This window comes from Chiloscyllium punctatum, chromosome 4 (genome assembly GCF_047496795.1).
Source record: "Chiloscyllium punctatum isolate Juve2018m chromosome 4, sChiPun1.3, whole genome shotgun sequence".
In the NCBI taxonomy this organism is placed as follows: Eukaryota; Metazoa; Chordata; class Chondrichthyes; order Orectolobiformes; family Hemiscylliidae; genus Chiloscyllium; species Chiloscyllium punctatum.
Window position 1 is genome coordinate 49,499,168 of NC_092742.1, and position 13,583 is coordinate 49,512,750.

At 40.4% G+C, this 13,583-nt stretch overlaps 1 protein-coding gene across 3 annotated transcripts in view; it reads right to left on the reverse strand.

The window, feature by feature from the left end:
• akt1 (v-akt murine thymoma viral oncogene homolog 1) overlaps nt 1-13,583 on the reverse strand; it is a 123,863-nt gene that overhangs the window by 54,687 nt on the left and 55,593 nt on the right. For 2 of the 3 annotated variants that reach the window (XM_072568633.1, XM_072568631.1), the window contains exon 3: nt 783-911. The exons of the other annotated variant lie outside the window; for it this stretch is intronic. In XM_072568633.1, coding sequence (XP_072424734.1) covers nt 783-911 — 129 coding nt within the window. The remainder of the gene's footprint in view (nt 1-782; nt 912-13,583) is intronic. 3 annotated transcript variants of the gene reach the window in all.

Below are 13,583 nucleotides of genomic sequence, written 5' to 3' on the forward strand. Positions count from 1 at the left end.
CGTCTGCGCCTGCTTTTAAGATGAAGTTAAACCAGATCATAGGACTCCCTACATTTGTCTCTAAATTAAACAGATAGTCCCAAAACATAAAGAAATTTTGTAATCCTTAGAATTGTAATGTAACGCACTAAAAATACCTTCACACCTCTACCATGCAAGATCAAACCCTGCGCCCGCTGCATCTCTTGTTGATAATTATAGAATCACAGAATCCCTACAACGTGGAAGCAGGCCAGTCAGCCCATCGATTCCACATTGACCCTGTGAAGAGTGTCACATCCAGACCATCCACCCCTACCCTAACCTGTAACCCTACATTTCCCATGGCCAATTCACCTAACCTGCACATCGTTGGACTGCAAGAGGAAACAAGAGCACCCAGAAGAAACCCACTCAGACATGGGGAGAATGCAAAATCTCCACACAGACTGACTGTTGCCTGAGGCTGGAATCGAACCCAAGCCCCTGACACTACAAGGCAGTGGTGCTAACCACTGTGCCCCAGGCCACCCCAGTTATTTACTTTCAGAATACTGTAATTGCTAAACGTGGAACCGTTTTTTTACAGAGTTGAGCTCATAGTTTAAAACTTACCTATCAATGTTACAAACTGTAATTAGTTCAAACCAATTGAACAGTAAATGGCTTCATTCAGTGATCTGTTATTGTACTACGAATATAACAATTATCTTTTTATTTTATACACTGATTTCAAATTTGAGCAGAACTGTGTGCTCAAACAGCAAGGAAAATTCCATAATGAAATTGTAAGTCTTTCTTACGTGCTACAGAGAAGTTATTCAAAGGTGTTTCTAGTTGCTCTGCATCTTGTGGCCGCTCTTTATAGCCAATAAATGTACCATCAGTCTTCAACAAAAAATAGCGGGGCCTCCACGTTTTTATGTATTCTCCTGGAAATACAGGCAAGTAGAAAATATAACATCGCAATGTATTGTAAGTAGACATTAACAAAACAAGTTCAAATTATGCATTCCTTTAGTCCTGTCCTTTGACCAAAGGGTTGTATAGAACTAGAAGACATATTTAAACTTCCCTATGCTGTAACCTCAAATCCAGGGGGAAAAGAAAAGAGGAACTCAGGGGGATGAGAAAAAAGTTTTGCAGTATAAGTACCTTTGTTATGCTGGGTCATAGACAGGCAACTTGGCAAGGCATCTGGAAATTCTTGCCAAAAGGTCGAGGATGGTCATAACTATTTGATTTAAACGTTACTCTTTGAAGGGCCAGGCTGAAATAATGATGAGGAGAAAAAGTGAGGAATGCAGAGGCTGGACGGTCAAAGTCAAAAACTGTGGTACTGAAAAAGCACAGCAGATCAGGCAGCTTCCAAGGAGCAGGAGAGTCGACGTTTTGGGCTTAAGCCCTTTATCAGGAATATTGGTAATGTGTTGGGGGTGGGGTACTGAGAGATAAATAGGGAAGTGGGGCTGGAGCTGGGGTGGGGGAGGTACTGGGAAGGCAATAGGTGGATGCAAATGGAGGGTATTTGTGATAGAGTGGGGAGGGTGCAGCGGAGAGGTGAGAAGGAAGATGGACAGGTGGGACAAGTCAAAAGGCTGGTGTTGAGGTCGGATTTGTGATGAAGTGGGGGTGAGGGGAGATTTGGAAACTAGTGAAGTTGATGTTGATGCTGTGTGGTTGAACAGTCCCAAAGCAGATGAGGTGTTCTTCCTCCAGTATTGGGTGGCTTGGATTTGGTGGTGGAGAACTTGCATGTCATTGGTGGAGCGGGAGGGGGAGTTGGAGTTGAAGCAGTTGGCTACAGGGTAGTGGGGTTGTTTGGTGCGTGTGACCAAGAGACGTTCACCGAAACACTCTGCAGGTTGACCAGTGCACTAATCCTACCCTCAATCATGTACAACTAAAGTGTCTAGTTTGTATGCAGTTAATTTATAATGATTTTTAGAATTGTATTTTATAATTCAGTAAGGTTCTGAAAATACAATTACAAAATCATAATGAATGGGCGGCACAGTGGCTCAGTGGTTAGCACTGTTGCCTTACAGCACCAGGGACCTGAGTTCAATTCCCACCACATGTGATGTGCGGAGTTTGCACATTTTTCCAGTGTCTGCACGAGTTTCCTCTGGGTGCTCCGGTTTCCTCCCACAATCCAAAGATATGCAGGTCAGGTGAATTGGCCATGCTAAATTGCCCATAGTATTTGGTGTATTAAGTCAGGGGTAAATATAGGGTAGGAGACTGAGTTTGGTGGACTTGTTGAACCAAAGGGCCTCTTTCCATACTGTAGGATTCTAATCTAATCTAATAATATAAACGTCATGGACACTGCAAAAAAGTAGTCAGCTTTATTTTAAATGATGAACAAAAGTGTCTGTGTAATTTTTCATTTCTGATTGACGGAAGCCATTGTAAAATTTGTACTCTGCTAGCTAAAAATGGCACAAGATATTTCACCAACATCTTATATCACCATATAAAATGGTCAAAGTAAACCTAAGCTCAAACCACAAGCCAACATAATATTAGCAACGCCCCACACTTAAGACATACAAGCAGTTACAAGCCATTCAGCCCATTGGGTTTACTTCCCCATTCAATGAGATCATGGCTGATATGATAATTCTCAATTCCATTTTTCTGCCTTTTCTCCAAAACACTTGATTTCTTTATTGATTAAACATGTCTCTCTCACTTAATGAAACAGTCTCTATAGCCCTCGGTGGTAAGTATATTTGACAAGTTCACCACCTTCAAAGAAGAAATTCTTCCTCATCTCTAAAATGTTTGAGCCCTTATTCTTAGATTATGCCTTTTTGACCTGGATTCTTCCACAAGGGAACATCTAACCTGTCAAGTCCCCCTAAGGATCTCGCATGTTTACAGCTATATAACCTCCAGCTATGTGCCTCCATATTTTAAAGAGAAATATCCATCACTTAAATCATAATGGGAAGCAAGTAGCTTCCAAGTCTGTGTCATTATTGCACACAGATTGGGCATTATAGGCCGGTGGTGATTCACCTTCAGTTTCCTCCCTTTTCAGGAAGTGATTGGCTCCAGATGATGCTCTCTCATGTGAGAGCTCATGGGTGCAATATCACATTCTATCCACTCTGTGGCACAGCATGTTAGAACATCAATGCACTTCACTTCAATGCATCTCACAATTATTGAACATTGCACTTATTTTAAACAATCAGGTTAGCAGTCAGTGAGTTTATTTAGTCTCAAAACATCTCTCTAGAAGTTTCAATTCCACAATAGAACAATGGATTGTTTGTTGCACATTTCTCAATCTTCAAAATTAGGTATGAATGCATATTATTAGGACAGGACAGAAAAAGCTATTATGTGCACTTTAGCAGATGCTTACAGCTGACAAACAGGAAAGTGTTGAGGGCTGAGGACAAAACGTAGTCTCTTCCTTTTTAAAATATTGCTGTTAGATGTTCTCCCTTATGTATAGCGTAATATTATAGTTACAGAGTAATTAAAAAGATTTATCATTGTTGAAGGCAGACAGCAGATTTATAAACAGCACCCTGACTTAATACACCAAATACTATGGGCAATTTAGCTTGGCCAATTCACCTGCCCTGCATATCTTTGGATTGTGGGAGGAAACCGGAGCACCCGGAGGAAACTCATGCAGACACTGGGAGAATGTGCAAACTCCGCACAGTCACCTATGGTGGGAATTGAACAATATAGTTTTCCTTCAATCACAACCAGATATTAGACACATCAAACTGATGCTCACCTTCATAGTCAGGCAATTGTAAAAATAAATAAATAAATAAATAAATAAATAAATAAAGTGCATCAGAACAGATGCTGCTTGAAAGCTAATTTCTCTATCAACCCTACTACAACAAGAAGACTTATGGTTTTATGTTCCTTCAGTAATATACTAAGGCATGAAGTAGTAACTTTTTGTTAACTCATATTTTATGCCCCAAAACCCATCCCAAGTACAAGGCGAAAGTCAGGAGTATACGGAACATTCCCCACTTGCCTGGACGGGTGTGTGTCTCCAACAACACTCAAGAAGTTTGACACCATCCAGGACAAAGCACTGTGCTCATTTGGCACCACATCTACATACATTTGTTGGCTCCACTATCAATGCTCAGTAGCAACTAGATTAGATCAGATTAGATTACATTACTTACAGTGTGGAAACAGGCCCTTCGGCCCAACAAGTCCACTCCGACCCGCCGAAGCACAACCTACCCATTCCCTACATTTACCCCTGCACCTAACACTACGGGCAATTTAGCATCGCCAATTCACCTAACCTGCACATTTTTGGAGTGTGGGAGGAAACTGGAGCACCCGGAGGAAACCCACGCAGACACGGGGAGAACGTGCAAACTCCACACAGTCAGTCGCCTGAGGCAGGAATTGAACCCTGGTCTCTGGCGCTGTGAGGCAGCAGTGCTAACCACTGTGCCACCGTGCCACCCACAACTACATGTACCATCTGTGAGATGCACAGCAGAAATTCACCAAGGCTCCACCGATGTATTTTCAAAAGCCATGGCCTGTACTGTTGCAAAGGACTGAAGAAGGGCTCATGCCCGAAACGTCGATTCTCCTGCTCCTTGGATGCTGCCTGACCTGCTGCGCTTTTCCAGCAACACATTTTCAGCACTGTTACAAAGGATCAGGAAAGCAGATACATGGAAACACCACCACTTGCAAGTTCCTTTTCAAACCATACAGTACCTTGACTTGGAAATGTATCCTATTGCTTCACTGACTGGGTGAATGGCTTCCTCCCATTCCTAAATTTTCCACATGCCTGGTTAAGTACATTCCACAAGACACAAGACACAAGGTACCTGACACCATCCAAGACAAAGCAGCCTGGTTGACTGACAGCCAATCCACCACCATAAGTATTCATTCCCTTTATGACTTCTACAGGAGCAGCAATTATTACAATCTACAAAATTCACTACAAAAGTCATCTTCAATAGCACTTTCCAAATCGGTGATCCAAATGAGGGCAACCTACACCAGGGATTACAGCAGGTCAAGAGGGGTCTCCCCACCACCTGCTCAGGACAGCCATATTGATAACGATATCCAGAGTAGGGCAGAATAGTGTACAAACATAGAAAACAGGAGTAAATAGGACCAGACTGTGGGGATGAATGGTAAAAATGTGATTAATGGCATTTTACTTGAATGCTCATCGTATTCAGAACAGGTTAACGGCATCAGTACAGGTTAACTGGTGTGATGTTATTGGCAGCACTGTCAGTATAGGATGGAAGATGCTAATAGTAGGAGGAGTCTATAGGCACCTAAAAGCAGTTATATGGTAAGTCAGAAAATACAACAGGTGATAATGAATACATGTAACAATGGTAGTAGATTAATCATGAGGACTTGAATCTTCACATAGATTAGGAAAATCAAATTGTTAGAGATAGCCATGAGGAGGAATTCAAAAAGTGTGATTTTTGGATAGTTTTCTAGAACAATGTGTTGTAGATTCAACCAGAGATCAGGTTATTTTGGATCTGGTGATGTATAATGAACCAAGTTTAATAAACAATGTCAGAGTCAAAGATCCCCTAGGAAACTGCAACCATATGGTGTAGAATTTAGCATTCAGTTTGAGAGGAGGAGTCTTTGGTTGGAAACAACCATACTAAAAACTTCAATAAAAGGTAATTACAAAGGAATCAGATGTTTAAGAAAAATAGTCGATAATTCACAACAAAGACATAGTCTGATAAGGAGGAACGATTCCAGGAAGGGGATAAACCCCTTGGGGACCAGGCTAGGGAAATGATAATGGGAACCAGAGTTGAATAATTTGTATCAGTCTTTACAGTGAAAGAAACTAATACCACTCCAAAAATACAAAAAGAAAATGAGGAGTTGGGATATCTGGTGGGCATAGACAAGCTGGACCGAAGGGCTGTTTCAGTGCTGTATATCTCTATGACTCTATGAATCTCGGAGAGGAAAAAACATAAAACTTTCACTGGATAAAAAGTACCATTAAGTCCTCAATACAGAAAGCTAGCATGCATGTTCACTATGTAATGGGAAGACAAATGGAATTTTTGCCTTTATTTCAAAGGAAATAGAGCATAAAAAATGGGAGGTCATGCTGAAATTATGCAAGGCCACAGACCACAGCTCGAATACTGTGAACAGCTTTGGAGTCCTTGTCTAAGGAAAAATATACAGCATTGGAGACACTCCAGGGAAGGTTTACTAGACTGACCCCACTGTCTCATGAGGAGAGGTCGAGTAGGTTGGGCCTAAACCCACTGGGGTTTTTAAGAATAAGGGGTGACCCCACTGGAATGTATAAGATTCTCCGGGGAGTTGACAGGGGAGACCTTCCAATTGTTCCTCATGCTATCTGTAGCAAGGTCACTTTTCTAGTCTAGGTGAAGCTTCAAGTCTCATGATAAATGTACTGCCATTGTTCTATCTATTTCTGGGAGAGTCTAGGAGCAGAAACCATATCTCAGAATAAAGAGGTCACACATTTAAGACTGAGATGAGGAGGAATTTCTTCTTTCAGCGAACAATGAACTTATGGAATTCTTTACCCTCTGAAAGATGTACAGGCTGGATTGTTGAGTATATTGAAAGCTTAGATCGCCCGATTTTTTTTCATCACTAAGGGAATCAATGGTTATGGAGATGAGGCAGGAGAATGTGAAGCTGAGGTTCATCAGATCAACTATGGTCTTATTAGAGTAACAGAGTAAATGCAATGGACTGAATGGCCTACTTCTGTTCCTATATCTTCTTATCTGAGGTTTACTCAGGACTGGATAATAAATGCTGACCCTGCCAGGAAAACTCTGAGTGTTTAAAAAGATCCTTGTTTAATGACTTGTTCAATTGGCAGCAGTTCCAAAAGGGCAACACAAGATCAATATGGTGTAGCAGTGCTAGCTTAGATTTCATTCCGAAGTATTTGGTCACCGTATTTGAACTTACAACTCAGATGAGAGCGCACTACCCCTATGTTACAGCTAATGTTGTTCATTAGCAGGAATATTCATTGCTCCTTTTGACAGTAATGTATGAAGGCACTTGTCAAAATTGATTAAAAATACGAAAGTCCTTTATTTCTTTCAGATGTAAGGGAGCAGACAAATGGATCAGAAGAAGATTCCCAGTTGAATAAGCTAAGGCAGTTCAGAAATTGAATTACATGTATTGTGTAAACAGAAACCTAATGCCAGCTTTATATTTTAGGTGAAACAGGTATAACCAACCAATGAAAACAACCAGCAGCTTTAAGGAAATATCCACTTCCTTTTTATGGAACAGCATTTTTAATACTGTCAAACGTGATTGTATTATCATCACTGGTAAGTAAAATCTTTGTCCATCTTTAAATAGGCAATTTGATAGCGACCATCAAATTTGAGCTGTGTGTTTTGTTGTTAGCCCTTTTACAAACTGGGACAAAAACAGTCACCATTATCTCTCAAAATCTTTTCCCATGCAAATATTATTGTTCCAGTCAACGTCGATTGACTCAAGTCTTCACTTTTGATAGTTAATTCCTTAGTAGTCACTATATTCATCTCATTCTACAGCTCCAGATCAAGGGTTTCATCCTTGTCACATGAGTATACCAGCTCAATGTACTGTGCGAGCTGCTGCTCACAATGAAGGTTGCTGCCACCATCCTCTCTCAGTGAAGGAACCTACAGATCTTTTTGGTCTATGGCAGTAAAGAAAGCCCACTTCCCGGCCCAGTTAGAAGAGCCTCTTGCAGTTAACAAGGTATAGTTTATTGCATATTAACAGTATAGGTTACATTGATATGATATACATTGTTTCAGAGACTTTAAGCACAACCACATGTGTGAGGATTCACTCCCTCAAAATCCTAAACTGTTTTGCCTAAAGTCCATATAAAATCATCATAGTTGGCAATACTTACGGCAGTATTTAAGTTTTAACCCCTTCAAACCTAGGTATAAGAATTGCAACTTAGCAACCTATACTGTACTCCCAGTATACCATCTATTAATTCCGCCATTTCTCTTTTACATCCTCTCACTTGTGCCTTAAAACTGAAGTTTATACATATACATGTTATGTCCTGATTTTCTGTTGCTGTAGTCTCCTCTAAACAACTCAGCCTAGCAGTTATACATTATCTTTCTACAGGAACTGTTGCAATAATTGTAAGTATTTGGAGAAGCGAAAAAATGTTCAAGAAACAAAGAATTAAAAATGAACATCATTTTTATGTTATATTTTAAAACCAAGGTGAACACTTCAATGATCCAAGCTACTTGTGAAATATTATCTTAAAATAGAGCTGCCGGTGGAATTCCCCGCTGTGGAAGATGCAGATGGGGAGAGTTTGCTAACTCTCCAGTTCAATTCAATCTGTCTTTGGATAGACATCTGCCCTCTATCAGCTGATCAAGAGAAAAGAAGCATCTGTGCTGTGAAATAAAGCATGTATTTTCTCTCACCTATTTTGACAATAGAACCACAGCTGGGGAGGTGAAAGGCAAAGAAAAAGGAAAGAGGCAATATAGAAAAACAAACAGGCAACTCGAGCTCCACTAATAATGGAGTACAGAAAAAGCAAAAGCATAGTTGCTGATAACTGATTCCGCCTATTTTGCCTCGAATCAGTGCCAAATATCTGAAGCATCTCCTCATCAAGATCTATGAACTTACTGAGAAACACCAGATGCAACATTTAAAAGATGTTCCGAATTAAAATTCACATGCCAAGTTCAATTAACAGTGAACATTTGCAAGAGAAATCCAAATATGTAAGCAGAAACATTTGAATTTTAACTATTTAGGATAGATTTTCCAAGATCTTGAACATGAAAGTCACCTCACTCTTTACAAACATAATCAGAAAAAATTCACAATTAGTAATATGTCACAGCACATGTCTGATTCAATATCTGTTGTATTGCTACACAGTTCTCAGAGAGGCATTTTACCTTGAAGGCATCTAAATGGCATCATAGTACTTTGGTAAAACTTTGGTATACATGATCTCCATCTCTTATTCTCTGTACAAAGTTAGTTGCCTTTAGAAAATTCTGATTAAGAACCCAAGTTTGTGAAACATGTTACATGAGCTAACATATAGATATCCACACCATTAATACTTGCTGTCAAATATGTAGTGATATTATTTCCAAAAGCATAACAGAATGGTCCAAACTGCAAAAGCAAATCATACTTTTGTACATCTTGGAACAACTAATGGAACTAATAAATTTTCAGAGTTTATCAACAGAGAACAAAATTAATTTACAATGTCAGAAATTGTTGGGTTGTCATTTGTGTATACTGCTTAAATCTTTGTCTATTCTAGAGAAAAAAATAAATTCTACTTAAAGAACAATCTACTTGGTCGCAGATATCATATTTGAGGTACCCAGTTTTCAATCCTAAAATGGCAGCACTCCTATAAACTGACTCAGCAAGGCAGCATTAGATTATCAGTGTCAAGGGGCTACATATATCTAATACAATATTCCAGCAAAAGAAAAACTACCTTATTTTTGAAAAAATAGCCCAATTAATCAATATTCTACTTTGTTAGAATCAAGTATTTACAATAAAGGCACGGTTTACATGCGAATCTTTCAAGGTTTATTTGTTTTAAGAAAAGGTAAAGAAAAGGAATCTTGGGACTTTTTATAACTGGGCAACTGAAAATAGCCTGGTTTAAAATTGACAATTTTAGATTACTCTGGTTATTAAAATATAATGACTTGACAGCCAACTAATTGGGGAATCCATGCAAGCTGCTGTGAAATTTTCTCATAATATATAAAGCTGTGCCCTTGCTTTGTCTTTCACATCACTGAAGTTCTGGACACAACTGGATATATCACTGCAACAACAAACAACAAAATACTTCCCCATGCACAAAGGAAAGCAGTTAACCAGTTGAGCAACTGACATATCATAATATTCTTAACAATTATCATAAGAACAACATGCACGGCCCAAAACTTTAATGAGAATACCTGTGTGAAAATCACTCCAATTAAATAGATGCTTCAAAAAGAATAAAGCACAGAAGGATTTTGCTCAGGATCAACGTGTGTTATAAACTAAGACAAAGGTTCGAAGATAATTAGGAAATTGGTCACACAAATAAAAATAGTAACTCCCACATCTTTGATGCTGCAAAATGGATAATTGCCAGCTCTCAAACATCTCATTTGAAGTAATTCTTTATAAAACAACAGCAGATGCCTAAGGCTTTTGTTCTGCTGCTATCATTTTTTATCATGACACACCAATGGCTTCATTTTTAGAGGACTACATTGCAGCATAGCTAGTGCATGCTGGCTATTCTGAAGAATTTACTTGTTAAAGTCATAACATAGTACCCATGTCTTGATTAATTATAGAAGGTAGAGAAAGAAAGAGTGAAGCGGAGAGTGCTGCAAAGTGCACTGCCTCAATGCGGAGACAGGCCCAACAAGTCCACACTGACCCTCTGTAGAGTAACCCGCCCAGACCCATTCCCTTACCCTACATTTACCCCTGACAAATGCATGTAACCTACACATCCCTGAACTATAAGCAATTTAGTACGACCAATTCACCCTAACGTGCACATCTTTGGATTGTGGGAGGAAACCAGAACACCCAGAGGAAACCCACGCAGACACAGGGAGAATGTGTAAACTCTGCACAGTCGCAAGAGGTTGGAATCAAACTTGGATCCCTAGCGCTGTGAGGCAGTAGTGCTAACCACTGAGCCACCATGCCACCCATTCTTTAAACCAGTTAGCTGGCCCTAATTTTAAAAAAGCAAAGAAATTTGCCCTGAGGAATATTCTAGAAAGACTTGAAAATTCTATTTGTGAACCTTTTTTTTTCTTTATTCATTTGCAGAATGAGGGCATTGCTGGCGAGGTAGCATTTATTGCCCATCCCTATTTGCCCAGAGGGCAGTTAAGAGTCAACCACATTGCTGTTGGGTCTGAAGTCACATATAAACCATACCAGGTAACGATAGCAACTTCCTTCCCTAAAAAGGACATTAGTGAACCAGGTGTTTTTTTTCCTGAAAATTGACAATGGATTCATGGTCATCATTGGATTCTTAATTCCAGATTTTTTTGAATTCAAATTCCATCACCTGCCATGGCAGAATTCAAGCCCAGGTCACCAGAACATTATTCGGGTCTGAGGATTAACAGTCCAATGGTAACACCACTTGGCCATCATCTCCCCACATGGGGTGTAATCTTGTTTAATGGAAATTAAGGAGGTGTGCCTGAAGTGGGACATATGTCCATTCAGGTTTTCTTGTGTGATTATGACCTTCTTAGATTATTGAGTATTCACGCACAGGTTGTACATCAAATTGTTTGGACAGGCAGCTGGGAAGATCTGCACGTGCATTAACTTCTCCCCTCTCCCACCATTACCACCCCGCAGGCATGACTTTTTTAAAAAATCTCCAACCACTGGCCAGTGTCTTTTAAAAGGTAACTGGCCAGCATTTCATTCTCTGCAACTAAGGGGCATTACTCAATCTCTACTCATAACCATGATTCACCCCTGGAAATATTAGAGACCAGGCAAAACGTGAGGAGTTAGCAATCTTTCCTTAGATGTTCTTCCGAAGGTTGTCCAGGAAAGAAGGGAAGTTCTTTGAAGTGACAAAGACAAAGACAATCTCTGCAGAAGTGGCAGTGGAAGTTAGCACTCATGGGTGGCTCAAGAGGACCTAATTCCAGTACCAGAAAAGGATGAATGACATGCTGCATTCTGCAAGGGCTGTACTACCACTTGCTCAACGCTTCATGCCTCTGTGAGTAAGTTGACATTGCAAGGCTGCCATTAGAGAGGACTGGCACATACAAGTTTGGCAGCCAGACATCTCCATCAGGCACCTCATGTGCAATCAATGTCTTTCACTTCATGTCAGCTCCCAATGTAACACAACTCCCACAATGGCACTGCCTCTAACTCATCTGCCAGGGTTCACATTTCAAACATCAAAAAGGAGTGACAACACTCAACAGCTCACACCCCATCAATTCACTTAGCTTTCTTAACTCTCAGAGAATGTACACATTTGATTGTTTTTCAACAAAGGTTTGCAGGAGACAAGAACACAAGCACAAAAGATGCTTTGGAATCAACACTTCACAGATATCTCAGGCATACACATCTTACAATGTTTTGTTTGTCAACGACTGTAGTTCTTTGCCAACGCTGACTCACATTTCAATGAGAATTCTTTAACGCCTAACTACCACCCATACCACAATCTTCTTAGTTGTGACTTGGACAATCACACAGAAGACCATCCCACATCAGGCTTGAACACTCTATGCCCCAGAGCACCACAGACCAGCTGCCAAGGGTCATCAGCATAACCTGACAAAGGAGTCAGCTAGCTTCTTCAAGCTTAGCTGTGGCTGCTACAGTGGCACAGAAGACCAAATGGTAGGATTTTTGTTTTGTTCACAGATTGTGGGCATCACTGCCCAAGCCAGCATTTAGTGCTCATCCCTAATTACCCAGAGGACAGTTATGACTCAACCACATTGCTATGGGTCTGGAGTCACATGTAGGCCAAACCAGGTAAGGATGGTGGTTTCCTTCTCTAAAGTACATCAGTGAACCAGATGGGTATTTCCTACAATAACTGATGGTTTTTCCATGGTCTTAGTCCTTAATGTTTTGCTAGATTCTTCATTCTGAATTTTCATAGAATTCAAATTCCATCATCTGCCATAGTGGAAAATGAGCCCAGGTCCCCAGAACATCATTTAGGTCTCTGGGCTAATATTCAAACACTACACCAACACCTGAGGTTTGTGCACTCAGACCATTAGCCATACTTTTTGGGAGTATCCCTTATCACCCTGGAGTTGATATAGGGATCTGGGAGATATGCAGAATGTAAGTGTTATGTCAGCTCCCTATATTACTGGTGCACAGCTGCAGGAATTGTTGCCCTTGGTCACAAAGCTGGATATTGAGGGAATGCTGAAATCAGGAATATGACCTGGATGATGCTATGGAGTCTGAGCACCAAATGCATGCAGTAGATGGTCCTAGTACCTAAGAGTACACAATGCTGACTGCCAATCTAACAGCTTGGCCCATTTTGGTCCATGGTGAACTGGACTAACTGTATTGCTTTCCTGTAATGGGCACAAATGAACTCACAAATGCACTTGTGATCTGCAGATTGAGAGTTGCAACTAAGGTTTGAAAGGAGCTGGTAGTGAGGAAGTTCAAGGTTTTTGTCATCTTCAATGCCACTGCCATAGTCTGCCTCCCAGGCCATGCATTTGCAGATTTGTATTCAGAAGGTAGCAGACATGTGTACTGGTTTCCACAGTTTGGCAAAGATGTTTCCAACATTGTCTCTCATTTATCTATAAATAGCTACAACATCTTCAATACATTCTCTCTCAGTTTACGGCTTGATGGCACTGAAGACCCTGGTTCCCCTTTTCAGGTAATGCTTGCTTCTCCACAGCAGCCATGCTACTCCTTTGCCTCTGGTTCTGCTGGCACAGGGCATTTGTTCTTCTCTTCCTCCTTAACCACAGCAATGTTAGTACTGTTACTGGGTT